The sequence below is a fragment of the Nomascus leucogenys genome, chromosome 2 (genome assembly GCF_006542625.1).
Source record: "Nomascus leucogenys isolate Asia chromosome 2, Asia_NLE_v1, whole genome shotgun sequence".
In the NCBI taxonomy this organism is placed as follows: Eukaryota; Metazoa; Chordata; class Mammalia; order Primates; family Hylobatidae; genus Nomascus; species Nomascus leucogenys.
In genome coordinates this window covers 1578910-1594364 of record NC_044382.1, presented here as the reverse complement: position 1 = coordinate 1594364, position 15455 = coordinate 1578910, and the positions used below count along the sequence as shown (strand labels likewise).

The 15455-nt window shown below is 55.2% G+C and overlaps 1 protein-coding gene across 3 annotated transcripts in view; it reads right to left on the bottom strand.

Moving 5' to 3' along the window:
• Positions 1 to 1409: 1409 nt before the first annotated feature.
• TBC1D9B (TBC1 domain family member 9B) overlaps positions 1410 to 15455 on the bottom strand; it is a 44954-nt gene continuing 30908 nt past the window's right edge. For 2 of the 3 annotated variants that reach the window (XM_030824311.1, XM_030824327.1), the window contains 12 exons: positions 14586 to 14703; positions 13582 to 13867; positions 11801 to 11930; positions 11584 to 11682; positions 10579 to 10647; positions 9371 to 9611; positions 8887 to 8952; positions 7031 to 7102; positions 6699 to 6749; positions 5133 to 5183; positions 4581 to 4687; positions 1410 to 3453 (listed from right to left, as the gene is read on the bottom strand). In XM_030824311.1, coding sequence (XP_030680171.1) covers positions 2773 to 3453; positions 4581 to 4687; positions 5133 to 5183; positions 6699 to 6749; positions 7031 to 7102; positions 8887 to 8952; positions 9371 to 9611; positions 10579 to 10647; positions 11584 to 11682; positions 11801 to 11930; positions 13582 to 13867; positions 14586 to 14703 — 1971 coding nt within the window. In that variant the 3' untranslated portion in view covers positions 1410 to 2772. The remainder of the gene's footprint in view (positions 3454 to 4580; positions 4688 to 5132; positions 5184 to 6698; positions 6750 to 7030; positions 7103 to 8886; positions 8953 to 9370; positions 9612 to 10578; positions 10648 to 11583; positions 11683 to 11800; positions 11931 to 13581; positions 13868 to 14585; positions 14704 to 15455) is intronic. The other variant, XM_030824319.1, reaches the window with a different exon arrangement.

Here is a 15455-nt window from a genome sequence, read left to right as displayed (position 1 = left end):
TCATTTGGGTGGTCTTCCTTCATTTCTACGTTTGAGTTATTGTGGCGGAGAACAGAAGGCATCTGCAAAAAATGTTTTATGCTTAATGAAAAGAGTAGAATAAAAATTTCATATATGACATCAGTTAAACTCTGAAAAAAATACAGAATCAACACCAAAATACTGAGGAGTAATCTGTAGCACTAGGAAAAATTGTTTTTCTACTTTTCTGTATATTTTTCTCTTTTTGGCAATAAACCTCTAATCCTTTAAAAATTCATGTATATAGTTTTTTTCTTGGAAATTGTAAGAATGATTTCATGAGTGGTTTGATGCAACTTATATTACTCGGTAAGCAGTTTTAAAATATTCATGTTTACTTATAAAATTTAAATTTTTTATTTGTATGATCTATATATTATTTAATGTTACTGTTCTGGTTGTTAAACATTTTGAGTTATCTTCCCAGGCTGAATGATTGATGGATGAAAGTACTATTGTACATTTTCATACACTGTATCATGTGAATAGGCCAGATTCCTCTTTTCTATTCTTTGGTTTCTTTGGTGTATTCACAAGCTTATACTTCCACATATTAAAAACATTTATCTTACCTCTGTAAAGACAAAAAAATGGAAAAAAAAAGGCATTTATCCAAATTCCAAGTTATTCAAATCTAACTGAATATAATCAATGTAAAACTTAAAATTGCCAAATGTGTGGGGTTATATCTTAATTATATTATGGCCAAGAACAGTCTTTTTGTTATAAATCATTTGAAATTATTTTATGGTAGTTTGTGTAAATACTAGAAAGGAAATTAAAGCCAGGCATGGTGGTTCATGCCTGTAGTCCCAGCTACTAGGGAGGCTGCGGCAGGAGGATTACTTCAGGCCAAGAGTTTGAGGCTGCAGTGAGCTATGGTCATGCCACAGCACTCCAGTCTGTCTCTAAAACAAAGAAGCAGGCCACGCACGGTGGCTCACGCCTGTAATCCCAGCACTTTGGGAGGCCGAGGCGGGTGGATCATGAGGTCAAGAGTTTGAGACCAGCCTGACCAATATGGTGAAACCCCATCTCTAGTAAAAATACAAAAATTGGCTGGGCGTGGTGGTGCACACCTGTAGTCCCAGCTGCTTGGGAGGCTGAGGCAGAAGAATTCTTGAACCCAGGAGGCAGAGGTTGCAATGAGCTGAGATCACACCACCGCACTCCAGGCTGGGCGACACAGCAAGACTCGGTCTCAAAAAGAAAAAAAAAAAAGCAAAGCTACTTAATTAAAACAAAAAATAGCAGCCACAGAGATAAACAATAGTACCTCTGAGTTTCACCTTCTGCAGCTTTAGTTACCCAGAGTCAACAGCCACCTGGAAAATAGATGAGTACAGTACAAGAAGATATTGTGAGACAGACCACATTTACAACTTTCATTACAGTATAACCGTTACATTTTATTATTAGTTATTGTTGTCAATCTCTTAAGGTGCCTAATTCATAAACTTAATCATAGGTATGTATGTATAGGAAAAAACAGTATGTATAAGGTTTGTTATTATCTGCAGTTTTAGACATCCACTGGGGGTCTGGTTTTAGATATCCACTGTATCTCCCGTGGATAATGGGGTAACTGCTGTATCTTTTAGTAGAAGCAAGAGCAGCCCCATGTGGGGGCTAACACTGGACACTGGTCAGTTTCAGCTCCTCCTGCAAAGTGAGGGTATCCTTGTGGCCCAGCCCTGGGGCCCCCTGTGGTCACCTGTGGCTCTTGAACCCAAGGGCAGACAGCTTGCTACAGCCCAGGCCTGAGGATGCACTTCCTTCACCAGGACCCACAACCCCTGCCCATGAAGACCTGTGCAGCTCAGGGCATCCCCTGGTGCACGTTAGTCAGGACCTGCTCAGCCTGCACCCACAGGTTCTGCTTTCCATCTGACCTGGCAGGCCTTGCACTCTTCCACCCACTGTGGAGGACTAAGTGTCTTGAACTTCCAGAACACAGCCAGGGCCCCGTACTTGGCCTGGGGAGGAACTGGGAGGCCTAAGCAGTGGTTGGGGGCCACAGCAAGGCATTGCACACAGTGGGTTTTATTTCTTTCAGGGATTTATTAAGGCATTGAGCACAGTGTAATTTCTAGCCAAGTGAAATGAATCCAAGGAAATATATCAGGGCCTGAGGGATGTGCTTTTAAAGTTACTGGAAAGGATGATGAGCTGAGAGCATGTGTACAGCCACGCCTATGCGCAGCGCCCACCCTGTGCAATAAACATGTTCTGCCCACGTTCCTCAGTCAGGAGGTTCAGGCTCCCGGAGAGCACCTGAGGGTTCCATCACTTTGGTGCCCAATAAGCACAAGCCCCCCAGCCTGGTGCCAAGAGGCGGGAATGACCCCCCCGTACCACATAGCTGCAGGAGAGCATCCACGGATGGAGGGACTCAGCTGGCCTGGCCACAGTGCGGGGCACAGAGGTATGAGGGAAGCAAGGGCAGATCTGAGAGCCTCTAACGCTAGGCAGGTGCAGCTGGTGCGAGGAGGGCTCCTGCCGGGTGTAAGGAAGGTGGGAGCCACAGCCTCTTCCTGGGCCCAGAAGCAGCCGGCGCCAGGAGATGCAGGCCCAGGGAATCAGTCTAAGGCAGCTGGGTCTGCACCAGCCGTCTTTCCATTCACAACTCACTGCTCCTGGGAGAGCAGGAGGGACACACCTTTAAAGAGAAACTGATAAGGGGGAAAGGCAGGAGGAGATGAGGCCAGCCCCACTGATGACACCCCGGGCCAGGCCTCACAGCTGCAGGCATCAGCCGGAAACTCCAGGCTGCTCATGGTCACTGGCGGTGCTGAACTGTCTCTCCACTTTCTTTTGGTCCTTGATCTTGAGTCCAATGTCCACTCTCTTCTCAAAGAAGTTCACCAGCACGGACTCCGTCAGGATGGAGGCCAGGATCTGCTCAAAGGAGATGCACCAGTCGGTGTCGACGGTGCCGCCGATGTGGGCTGTGGGGCTGCAGGCCTCCCCGCCCACCAGCACCGTGTCGTCTGCAAGGTCTTCACACTGCAGGGAGCCCGTGCTGACCACCGAGTATGAGGACATGGACATGTCGTCTTTGGTTTCATCGTCAGACAGCAGCTGGGAGGGTGAGCCCTGTCCCTCGCCGCTGCCCGCCTCCACCACCACCTGGCTCTCCTGTGGGGCTTTCCCGAGGTGTGTGTCTCCGCCTGCTTTGGCTTGGGGGTCTCCTGCAGCTGGGGGCTGAAGCTCCCTGGCTGCGTCCTGATGGGGTTCAGGTGCTGGTGGCTCGTCCTCCTCAGTGGCACAATCCCTGGGCTTCCTGCCTGTGCGGGCCGAGAACTTCTTCCCCACCTCTCCGATGCGGAGCAGGAGGCTGGCCACGGTGGCGATGGCGTGGTACAGGTCCTGCTCCATGGGGTCTTCACTGAACATGTTGTAAAGCGTCTTGCACAGCTCAATGAACTGCTCCTTTTAAGGAGAAAAACAGAAGAACAGGCAGATGGTAAAAGACCAGTCAGACGGGGTCCATATTAGCCAAACTGATGACAAGGGCCAGTCTAAGGATGTTGGCTGCCGTCTTGTTAATCATCTCCACAAGCCTCATCAGTCCCATCTCACAGATCAGGACACAGGCTCAGAGAGGGAGAGTGGCTCGACCAAGGCCACACAGCTCTTCAAAAGGCTTTCCCCTCCAGCTGCCTTTCTCTCGGCACATAGAGCGTGCCGGTCTGACCTGGAGCCTCCCTGTTTCTAGGTGCGTTCTGTTGGCACACAGAGATGGATTTCTACCACGACTCTAAATCCAGTCAGTACAAGGACTTCTCCGTTGTGTTTTAGAATCACCTTTGGTTTTAATCAGAAGCAACCTCAACTCAGCCCTTGAATGAAGCTCTTTAGAAGGTGATGATGAGGAAAGTACAGCCTGGGTCAGCTGAGGAGGGGGGTTCTGGGGAGGGTGGGTGCTAGGTCCTTAAGCCACACGTCTAGGCCCCCTGGCCCAAGAATGGGAAGAATCCTCATCGCAGGTGGTGCCCACTCTCCAGGCCTGCTGGGGGAGTGGTCAGATTGCAGGGTCCCCTACTGGGCACAGCTAGGCCGTGGGTCTGGCCCAAGGGCCATGGTCAGGCTGGTGCTCCAGACTTGCCTTTGGCTCAACGCTTGCAGTTTGAAGCTGGGGTCTCCCATTTTCTGGCTGTGAGACCCTTGGCAAGACACCATGCTCCTGATCTGCGAGACCAGTGAATGGAGAGTGGGTATGGAGGGTGCATGTGAGCCTGTGTGTGCAGAGCCCTGGGCAGGGCTGGGAGGGTGCAGCGCGTGGAACGCCTATCTTGACAAAGGTAGCCTACGAGCCTCTGGCTCCTGGTTCACGGACACTCAATCTGGAAACATGCCCCTGTACAAGGCCCTGGAGCAACTGGCCTCTTGTCTTTCTGGAATCATCACTGACTGGCAACCAGGACTAATGGCTCTAGAGGCAGGGAGGAGCCTTCCCACCCACCAGGAGATGCTGCAGTGCGGGTGCTGTGATATTAGGGCCCAGTCTTGGTCAGAACTCTCCAGAAATGTCTACTGTGGGCTCCAGTGGAGTCTACCTGGTTCATCTTGGGAAGATCCTTAATCGTCTCCTTCTGAGCCTCTTTCTCCTTGGCCCACATTCGAAGGTAGTGCCGATAGTCCGGAGAGCTGGTCCCCTTCTCCTCTGCAGATTAGGAGGAAAGAGATTAATCTTTGTCATGTGAGACAGAGGGCTGTGGGCTGACAGCAGGGAGAGGAAGAGTTGGGTGTTTTCTGGCATGGAGTTACCGGGGCCCTATTACAAAACACCCTGGCGTTTGGGAAGGTGGTCATGGGAAAAAAACCCAGAACAGCCACAGGTTTCCCCTAAATTGCTGCAGTGGTTGGACCTAAGCTGATGACAATGATCCACAATGTCTTCTCTCAGATGAGGAGTCACAGGGCAGCTGGAGAGAAGCTGGCAAGAGAGGGCTGGCTGGGTGCCCGTGGGGCTGGTGGAGAGCATGGAGCCTCCTGTGTATCCCGAGGCCTGCTCCCTGATTGGGGGACACATCCGCCATCTCCCGGGGTAGGGGGCTCCCTGGCAGTGACTGGGGTCTCTAAGAACAGCGGCAGAGAATGGCCTGTACCTCCTCTCTCCTCACTTCCACTTCCTTCTTGCTCTTCCTGTGGTAGTGCTTCTGGACAAACGCAAAAATGAAAAGAACATGAATAACATTCTGCTGTTGGGACTGCAGGCTCCTGGGGTCCTTGAGAGATGTAGTCTGTGTTTCTGTACAGCCAGCCCCAGGCCAGGCCCTGGGGGGCAGGTCCCCCATGCCACACCTCCTGCCTGGCCCGCCCAGCCCCGCCCTGTAGCACCAGAGCAAGGGCCTGAGCATTCCCTCACTTGGTCAGGTTAAAATAAAAGCCGCCAAACCCTCAATTCCTTTTTTTCAAATGAATACAAGTCTCAACATGCTGGTTTTGAAGTGAACAATGATGCAGGCTATAGACCAGTCTGAGGACTAGTGAATTCTATAGTTCCTGCTAGAACTCAGGGGAACCCTAAGGACCCCTTCCACCCGCGCCTGCTGTGCCTGTTACTGAGGGGTTGTCTGTGCACAGCTCCTGTGCTCAGTGCAGCGTTTCGGGGAGGACATTTGCCGGAGTTGGCGCACACTATACTCCCTAGACGTGGGAACATGCACCTGGGGAGAGAAGCAGCCGACCAGCTCTCCTGGAGCTGTTCCCCAAAGGCAGTGTGGCTGGTGGGGGCACCTCAGGCAGGTCGGCAGCACCCCAGTTCTGAGCTGCTCTTGCTGGCTGTGTGGTGGCAGTGAAGGGCACACCTCTCTGGGCTCAGGCATCTCACCCTGGAATGGAGGCCCTGCTTCCTGGGGGCCACATGCGGTCTGAGGCCAGGGCTCTGCACCAACATGCCGCTCCCAGAAGCATGCGGGACAAGCCTAGAGTGGCCGGCTGGTTCCACATACAACAGAAGGTGTACCTGCTTCTGCAGTTTCTGTCCTTGAAATCAAGGTCCTCAAGCTCAAGTCAGCCTCTGCCACTGTCACCAGGACTGCCGTGGGCATCTTGGTACACACTATTTTTGGTTCTGAGTCGGTTCCTTGGTGTGCATTATCCCCCACGTGAAATCACCAGGTGACATTATGGTTGGTTTTGCAAGTTTGCTGCATGTCACCAGCTCGACTGCCAAAGCCCAGGGCCTAGAATACTCCCGTCACCTGGGATCAGATGCTCCCAACGGGCTTTAAACATAGCACAGGGATGAGTTCTAACAGGCACTCAACATGCGTGTCTTTCCTTAACAAAAAAAGTGACATGGAACATGAAGAGTTTTCCTAGGAAAGCATCCACTATTCTTTCTAGCCTCCACTCAGCCATGCTGTATCTTTCACACATTCCAATGATAGCATTTTGTATTTCTTTCCTACTCACATGAAGACAGAGTATCTCTAACATGTGGCTGTGGAGGTCGTGCCCTGGGCCTGCTCGGCACCTAGTGTGGGGCCTGATTTACTGCCCACCCATAGCAGACATGGAGGCGGTGCAGAGGAGTGGCTTGCTTCTGGGTCCTTCTCAGAACTCATGCCCCAGAGGATGCAGTCCCAGAGGGGTCCCTGGGACAAAGAGCTTCCAGCAGGAAGAGTGTCAGGAGGTACAGGGGGCGCCCCTGCCTTCCAGGGACTGACCTTGAGCCTCCCAGGGCAGGAAAAGATCCAGATCTGAGGCCAGAGGAGATGCTGGAAGGGACAGCAGAGGAGAGGCAGAGGGGCAGAGGGGGAGGAGCCAAGGTCCAGGAAGACAGAGACACAAGAGAAACAGGAGTGAGGACATCCACAGGGGGCGGCCCAAGCCCCCGCCAGCATGGCAGGGCCCAGCCAGTGGTCCCTTGGGGAGAACCCCATGCGGCCTGCTCCCTGAGCCCAGGTGGGACTGCCGGCCACTGCCCGAGCCCCACAGGAAGGCGGTGGTGGCTGCAGAGCGCTGGCTGGGCACGGCAAGTGTTCCAGTGGCCACTCACCTTCTGAGGAGCTGTCCTCTGTGAAATAACGGGCCGCCTCCAGGGCTGACTCGGCTTCCTCTGGGCTCAGAGCTGTGCTTGGAGAGAAGGCAGAGTGAGGGCAGGAGGAAACAAGGAGATCCTCTCAAAGTAAGCTCCCTCCAGCCCTGGGCAGAGGCTTGCATTCCCCGCCCACAAGCCTGGCCAGTCCCAGCACCTGCCCATTACAGTGCCCGGTAATAGTTTTGATGGTGATGATTGGTTCTGGTTATTTGTTACTTTCCTCGGCTTTTTTTTTTTTTTTTTTAAATGGAGCCTCACTTTATCGCTCAGGCTGCAGTGCAGTCACATGAACTTGGCTCACTGCAACCTCCGCCTCCCGGGTTCAAGTGATTCTCCTGCCTCAGCCTCCCAAGTAGCTGGGACTACAAGCACGCACCACCACGCCCAGCTAATTTTTGTATCTTTAGTAGAGACAGGTTTCACCATGTTGGCCAGGCTGGTCTCCAACTCCTGACCTCAAGTGATCCACCCGCCTGGGCCTCCTACTGCATCCAGCCGCTTTCCTGACTTTGACATTGTGTTTGAAAAGGAAATACATGTCCCAGAGAGAAGTCCAATCAACACAATTAGGAGTCCAGTGAATGGCAGCTGCCCTCCTGCCCCAGTGACCATCTGGCCAGTGGGCCCTTTGGGGGTGTTTCATGCTCCTATGGGCACGTAGGGACCAGCCACGCACAGGCAATTTGCTGCTCTCCCTTTGGGTAGCTCAGGGGTCGTGCCGCGTCATGCATGCTGGCCTGCCTCATTCAGTGCAGTCTTTGCTGGAGGTCACCAAGCAGTACCCAGGGTTGCGGATCGCACGGTCCTGGGTGAGGGTAGCAGGGCATGGGCCATAGCCCACCAGAGCCCAAGTGTTCTCTGTGTCTGGACAGGACAGGGCAGGGCAGGCTGAGGGGGCTCAGGAGTCTCAGGATAGCCCTGCATGCTCTCAACCCTGGGACCCAGGCCCAGTGGGGTCTGTCCCACTGGGGCCTCTCTGGTGAGCCAGCCACAAATGAGAACAGCTGTGTCAAGAGCCTTTCGGCTCTGGAGGCACAGAGCAATGGCCTGCCAGCTTTAAAAATCACAGGTCTGGGCCCCATCACAGGCAATCAGGTGAGAATCTCCTCGGGTGAAGCTCAGCCCCAGTATTCTAAAAATCCCCGGGGTCGGTTCTGAGGGCAGCTGCTGACCTCAGATGGCAAAGCGACAGCAGGGACCTGGGGCAGGTCCAGCCAGAGCAGAGTGCCCAGCCCAGGATTTCCACCTGCCTGCGCCTTTGTTTCCTTCTGTGATGAGGGAGATGACCCCTCCTTGGAGCACTGTCCTTGCAGCCACCCCTACTGAGCCCTCCCCCCTGTGCAGACAGCCTGTCGCCAATGCAGCCCCGCTAGGCTACAGCACCACTGAGAGGCCAGAGAGAAGTGGCCCCTCCTCATGGCCACGTGACAGGATTCTCTAGCTGAACCTCTGGGAATAAACCCTTAACAAACTTGACAAATACATGCAGCAGTTTCAGCTCCAGCCCTGAAGCTCCACTCATGGCCCTCCTCGTGGGTTTTGGGTCCAGCTGCCTCCTTGGTGGGAGTTCTGTTCCCAGTGGTGCCCGGTCACCCATGGGATTCTCCTCCACGTCCCTTCCCAGGCCAAGGCCCTGCTCTCAGACCTCTGTCAGGTGCTCAAGCTCCCGCTCCCTCTCCTCCAATGTGAACCTCCAGCCTGCGGAGCCGCTGTGCCCCCTCGAGGCCCCACAGTCTCACAGAGGCCTGTCCTCTGCAGCTGAACTTCTGGACGAGTGGGAGATCCTGGCTGGGGAGTGGGCAGGAGGCTCTCACCTGGGGGAAGGTGTAGCTTGTAGAGCACCTTGAGCTTCTCTGTCAGGTCCCCGTGGTACATCCCGCCTGTGGAGAAGGCCAGGGAGGGGGCTGCGGCTGGCAAGATGGCTGCAGAGCCCCTTCCAGGGGGTCCGAGTGGGACCCTCTTCACAGCCTACGCTGCCCAACTCCCTCCTGGAGAGGTCACAGGGTACCAGGCCTCCTGTCTCCCTGGCACCCTGCTGGGAAGGCTCAGCCCTTCCCTGGGGCTGGAAGACCAGCTTCTGGCAGCCCCAGACTGCATGAGGGAGGGGAGCGGGCAAGGCTCCTGCTGGACTCCATCTTGGCTCCTGTGGGTAAACTGTTCTTCTCGTATCTAGGGCCAGGGGCTCAAGCTGCCCCCTACTTGCTGCAGTGGGGACAGACAGGAGATGCCAGCATTTGGAGGCTTCCTGGGAAAGGGCGAGGGAGGGTCAGGCCCCTGGTAGGCCCTGCAGGCACTCACTCATCCCCGTCACGAACTCCTTGAAGTTGATCAGCGAGTCCTTGTTTTTGTCCAGGAGCCTGAACATGCGCCCTGCCAGCACAGGTGTGTGGGAGCCGCAGGCCCAGGGTGTCAGGCTGGCAAAGAGTTCCCGGAACTGGCTGGCATCAATCCGGTACTGCTCCAGGTAGGGCAGGCTGGGGTCCCGACGGCCGGCCACTGTGCGGCTGCACCCCCAGTACTGGCTAGCCAGGTGCTTGGCCTGTGGGACACAGTCTGGTGAGATGGCCCAGCCGCTAAGCCTGTGGGTCGAGGGGACCCCTAGGCTGGTGGTGTGTCCACCCTCCCACTCTGTCCAAGCCTGCGGAGCCCTGGGGTGGTAAGCACTGGCCAGACACTGCAGCACCTCCCGGAAGCTCTCAGGGTATCATCAGCCCCTTGTTAACAGATGGGGAGGGGGTTGGCTGAGAGACAGGGTCCTTGGCAGCCTGCGGGGGGCAGAGCTGGTCTGCTGGCCCCAGAGAAGGGCTGAGCCTTCCTGGCAGGGCTCCAGGGAAACAAGAGGCCTGAGGCTTGCTCTCGCTCCTATGACCTCTCCAGGAGGCCGGTGGAGCTGGCTCAACTGTTGTGACACTAGGGACACAGCACAGCGGCCACCTTGAGCACAGAACCTGAGGCAGCTGGAGAGGTGGATGGGAACTGGCAACAAGAACAGAAAGACAGTCATTCCAACCATTAAGGCTGGGTCTTTTGCTAAAAGCACAAGAGAAAGAAAAATTCTCTTTGCACTGGGATTACTGAGAAGAGGGTATGACCCTGGAGCTGTGACGACAGTCCTGGCACGGTGTAGGACGAGCAGTGCAGAGGACATCAGAGGTGGGGGGAGCCTGATGGCACATTTCAGCACCTAGACCCAGCCATGTCTGAAGCTGTGCATTGCTAGACTTTTCAGTTACAGGGGCAATGCGTTCCCTCTTCTGTGTCAGATGACTTGAATGGATTTTCTGCCATTTAAGAGGTCCTGCCTAAACTCCAAGAAGGATTCGATTCTACCACATGAGGTTCATGCAACTGCATCTGAGGATGCACTTAGATCTATTTCTCATTTCTATTCTATTCCCTATTTCTATCCTCTATTTCTAAGAGGATACTCTTAGATCTATTTCTTTTCTGGCAGGAAGCTAGGAAGCTGGTCAGGAGGGGGTCCTGCCCTGGCCCTGAGCTGTCACCTTAAACACCATGTAAAGGTCCTCCAGCTCTTCAATTGAGAAACCAATGTCCACAGGTATAGCTCGGACCTAGAAGGAAGGAGAAATAGGGTATATGGCTGGATCACAAGCTCCTGTCACAGAAGTATGGCACTTTGTGAGAGCATCCTCAGCAGACGAGGGCAAGGGTGTGAACTGCCCTCTCAGTGGCCCAGCACTCAAGGGCGGACCCTTCAGGAGAGGGCGAGGCCCACGGCCCATCCCTGGCCCCCCACCCACCAGTCAGCTCACACTCCAGGCTCCTTCCCAGGATGGGCTTAGGGGAGCCTCTGTCCTCAACGTGCAGCTGAGGCACAGGGTGAGGGACACTCATTTGGCTCCCGTCATCTGGATCCCTGCAGAGACCCTGGTGCCAGCTCTGTGGAAGGAGCCCAAGAACCTGCCAGCCAATGCTCGTTTGCTTTAATTGGCCGAAGCAGTCAGTCTGTGGTGCTGTGACCCAATGTCCTTACAGTGTCCTACAAGCCTGCAGGAGGGCTGGGAATGTGGAAACAATGGACGAAGTCCCTGCCTTTGGGGGCAGAGACCACAAACAGGTCTTGCAGCACAGGGTGGCAGGGAGGGCCCAGCCCCTCCAGAGATGAGAACAGAAGCTTGTGGCAGACACACGCCATCTGGGGTGTGCGGAGGGTGGCAGCACGTTGCTACCTGGGAGGGGGCAGGGAACACGTGGCACAGCCAGGCTGGGCGGGCTCCGCCCAGAGGACGGGGCACGTGGCTTTCAGGGTGGGAGCCATCTGAGAAGCTTCTCGGTGACTCATCCACCAGCAGAGAGAAGTGACTGGGACCTCTCCCCACATTCCCACCTACACCCCTGGATCCCAGTCTCACAAATCCTACCACGACATACGTACCAAAGCAGTGCAGGAGACCGGGTGTGGTGGAGCCCTGTGCCTGCCCTGCTCTGTGGAGAACGCACTGCTGCCCCTCGGCCCAGCCCCCGCCCAGCCCCACTGGCAGCCATACCACGCTCCTCTTGGCCGTGTCCTCCAAGGACTGGATGACTTTCAGCCTCTGTTTAAACCGCATCTGCTCAATGTCTTCGGCCCTCAGGCTGCTGAATTTCTATAGGCAGAGGTGACTTGGTGAGATCAAGCCAACTGCAGGGCAGAGGGCCGCCACCTGCCCGTAGCCAACCCAACCCACACGCCAGATGGCCAAACTGGCCCTACTGGGTGCTGACCTCATAGGACACTTTCAGGAGCTCAAAGATGTCCACCTCTGCAGGGGGGTCATCACCGCTGGTCAGCAAGGCATGCAGGTGTGGGATAGGAGGAGAGACACTCTGCTTATTGACCACATTATCCAGGTATCTGCAAAGGGCAGAGGACAACAGTCCAGACCACGCCCAGGCAGAGGGAGCCTCCTTCCCACAGCTGGATGATGCGGAGGGACCCAATCTTTACACAGACTCCTAACAAGGAGTGTGCAGAGGACTGGGCACCCGGCAGGAGGGCAGAGGTGTGCCCCGGCAGGGCCCCCAGCAAGTTGGGGAGCTCTCTACAGGGCAGTGCCCCCCCACAAGGCCTGAGCACTAACCCTGAGGACGCTGGGCTGTTTTCTTAGTCGGGTGGGGGAGGTCCCTTGGGCAGGAACACCTTATAACCCCAGACCCTACCCAGCTGGAAGGATGACGAGCTTCCTCCCTTTGGCGGGGCCCTGGGGACGTGGGACCTTCTCACCCTGGCCAAGGAGATTCAGGGATCAAAGGTTGAGTCACAGGAGAAAGTCAGGGGTGGGGAGGCCTGCTGCAGCCCAGTGAATCAGCTTCTCTAGGGACACAGTCCTGGGGATGGAGCCCTACCTCGGTCAGCTGACCTAGCTCCACCACAGTCCATGGCAGGTCTCTGGGCTGAGCCCGACACTCAGGTGGGAGGAGGTAGCGGATTCCCCATGCCCATAGCCCTGGTCGTATCCCCAGTCAGACCCCTGCTCTGGAGGAGGCCCCATCCGCCTGCTGTAGGAAGGGGCAGGAAAACCAGCCACAGACTCTGGCCACAGGCTGAGTATCTTAACATCAGTGTGGACCAAAAGCTACTTAGGCCCACAGTAGAGAGGTGACAACCCTGCTGGATCTATAGAGTCCCAGGCAGCACCTGGCCCGGCCACGGGCAAGTGGCAGAGTCCCAGGCTGTTCCTGGGGGCTGGGGGCATTCCAGTCCGGACAAATACGCTATGTAGGAGGGTGGAATTGCACAGAGCTCAGGGCAGGGCAGAATGTAGCCAGGAGGGGCCAGGGCTTGAAGGCCAGGCTGGGGGCTAAGACAGTGCCTTTGTACAGAGGACCCAGGGGAGGGGCAGGGCCAGGTCTGATCAGAGTCCTGGGATGCAGGCAGGGGAAAGACCTGAGAGGGGAACCCCAGGGAAAGGGCATGGTGGGCCTGGGCTGAGGCAGCAGGCTGAAGGGAAGGGGCTGGATCCCAGACAGAATCTGTAAGAGATGGGATGTGGGGACTAAGGAGGGGGTGGAGGGGCTGGGATGACCCTGGGCGTTTGGCGTGACTAGCAGGACATCAGCTCATCCAGCTGTTCCAGCAGGCCCAGGGCAGGCCTGCTCCCTCCAGGGCATGCAGGATGCAATGCAGCTGAGCTTGGGGAGGTATGACCGGGACCACCTGGTGGACATGAAATGCCCAGCTGTGCCACCAACTGGAATTGTGGTCACTGGATCTTGGCTCTGGGTTGCCCCCAGGGGAAGCATCCCCAACCCCACATCTGAGTGGCGGCCCTCCAGCCAGCGTGCTCTGCCCGCAGTGCCTGCCTTACTCCTCCTGGCACCTGTCACTGAGCGCTGCTTCATCTCCCACTAGAAAGGAGCCGGCTCCTGACCCCAGAGCGCCCCTGGGTCCAGCTGCAGCCTGGCACTTGGTGGGCACCGTCACTTCAGGCTGACTGGACAGTGCCCAGGGCTGGTGAGGGGTTCTGCTGTGAGCCCCCGGCAGGAGAAGGACCCCGGCATGTCACCTGCCCAGCATGGTCATGGCCTCGCCCTCGTCGCTGCAGCCCAGCAGCTGCTCCATGTTGGCGTCCAGGACGGCCAGGGCCACCTGCAGGATCACCTTGATGCCCTCATAGAAAAAGCAGTCGACGATGACCACGGCGCTCTCGAAGGGCATGACGCTGAGGAAGAGGGTCAGGAACCAGGACAGCGAGATGCTGGAGATCACCCCCAGGTCCTGCATCTTCTCTGAGAGCTGCGGCAGGAAGTCTCTCGTGAGCTCTTCGAAGATGCCTTGGTCCACCAGGGCTCCTGCGGGCAGGATAAGCGAGGCTGACAGTGAGCCCACCCCATGGCCTGCAGCCTACGAGCCCTGGCCACTCCAGCCCTGCCAGCTCTTTGGTGAGGGCTGAAGGAGACTTGGAGTGCCGGGAGAAAACAAGGATGAAAAAACCCTTCAAGTCTTCTCTCTACAGCTCCCAAACCACTGGGTGAAATAACTATTTCTTCTACTACACTTGAATTTTATTTTGGGGAAATACTGATTTCTCCCTAAGGCATGAGAGGTAAACAGCGCCCTCAGTGACTCTGTCCCATCCTGATGACTGTGAATAGATGCAGCTCTGAAGCACCCCAAGAGTGGTAACTCCAAACACCAGACGGCAGGGGAAGGACAGGATAACACGCTAAAATATGAACCTAATTAACACTCTTGCAAGTCCATTTCCACTTAATAACAGATTTCACTGGATGTGAGTTCAGTAAAGTTGAGCATCAGGTTACATGGGGGATATATACTCTCTAGTTTTGATGTTTGCAATTTTCTATAATCAGAAAGTTGACAGATAGTTAGATGGATAGGAATTTAGGCTCTGAGGGGACTTTTATAAACCACCGAATGTGTAATACTACCTTCTAACTCCTAGGGAACCCACGTGAAGCCTGGAGCTCGGCCTGGGAAGGGCTGCCACCCTCGTGGAACCAGCAGGCACCTGGGGACCCAGGCGAGGCAGCACCCGGGGACACTCACCCACCACCCTGGTGTTGTAGTAGTCGGGCAGCATGCGCTCGCACAGGGCCACCAGGAGCCAGAAGGCCTCCTCCTCACTGCCATAGAGCAGAAGCACCGAGGTCACGATGTTCATTGCCTGCCGGGCACAGAGACAGCCGGGGAAGGCTTGCACTGCTGGCCAGCAAATAAAACTGTCTCTCCCCACCCCTCCCAGCCGCCCCCTCCCTGCAAGGGCCCACATGATCTTCTTTTTGTTGTTGCTATTTTTATTATTTTTCAGGTTCTCATGGTGAAGATTAATGGCCTCCTTCTACAAGCAAGTCTGCCTCTTCAGGAGGGCTGCCCATCCGGTAATGAGAAACTGCCCCTACCCAACTCCGGGAAATGCCAAAGGGCAATTTGTAGGAAACTGATGGAACAGAGTCGACCAACTCCTTCAAACTGGGTCAGAAGGCACTGGGAAACCAGAGAAGGTGGACATCAACACATCACACTTCTGCAGAGTGGTGTTGGGTGTTGGAGGTGGGATGTGTGACCAAGCTGATGTGGAGGTGAGCCACATGGCCGGAGCCCCACACCAGGGCCACTCACTCGGTGCAGAACTAGGACCACACACGGCCCTAGCTGCTAACAAGACCTTTAAGGCAAACAGCCATTTGACTCGGCCAGGAAAACGCCTAGATTTAAAATCAAAAGCTGCCAGAAATGCTAACCTAAAGTACAATTAGATACCCTCATGCCCATCACTCTAACAACAACAGAACATAGCAAGTGTTGATGAGGATGTGGAGAAATCGAAGCCCTTGTGAATTGCTGGTGGGAATATAAAATGGTGTAGCTGCTGGGGAAGAAGTATGGAGTTCCTCAAAAAATTAAAAATAGGCCAGG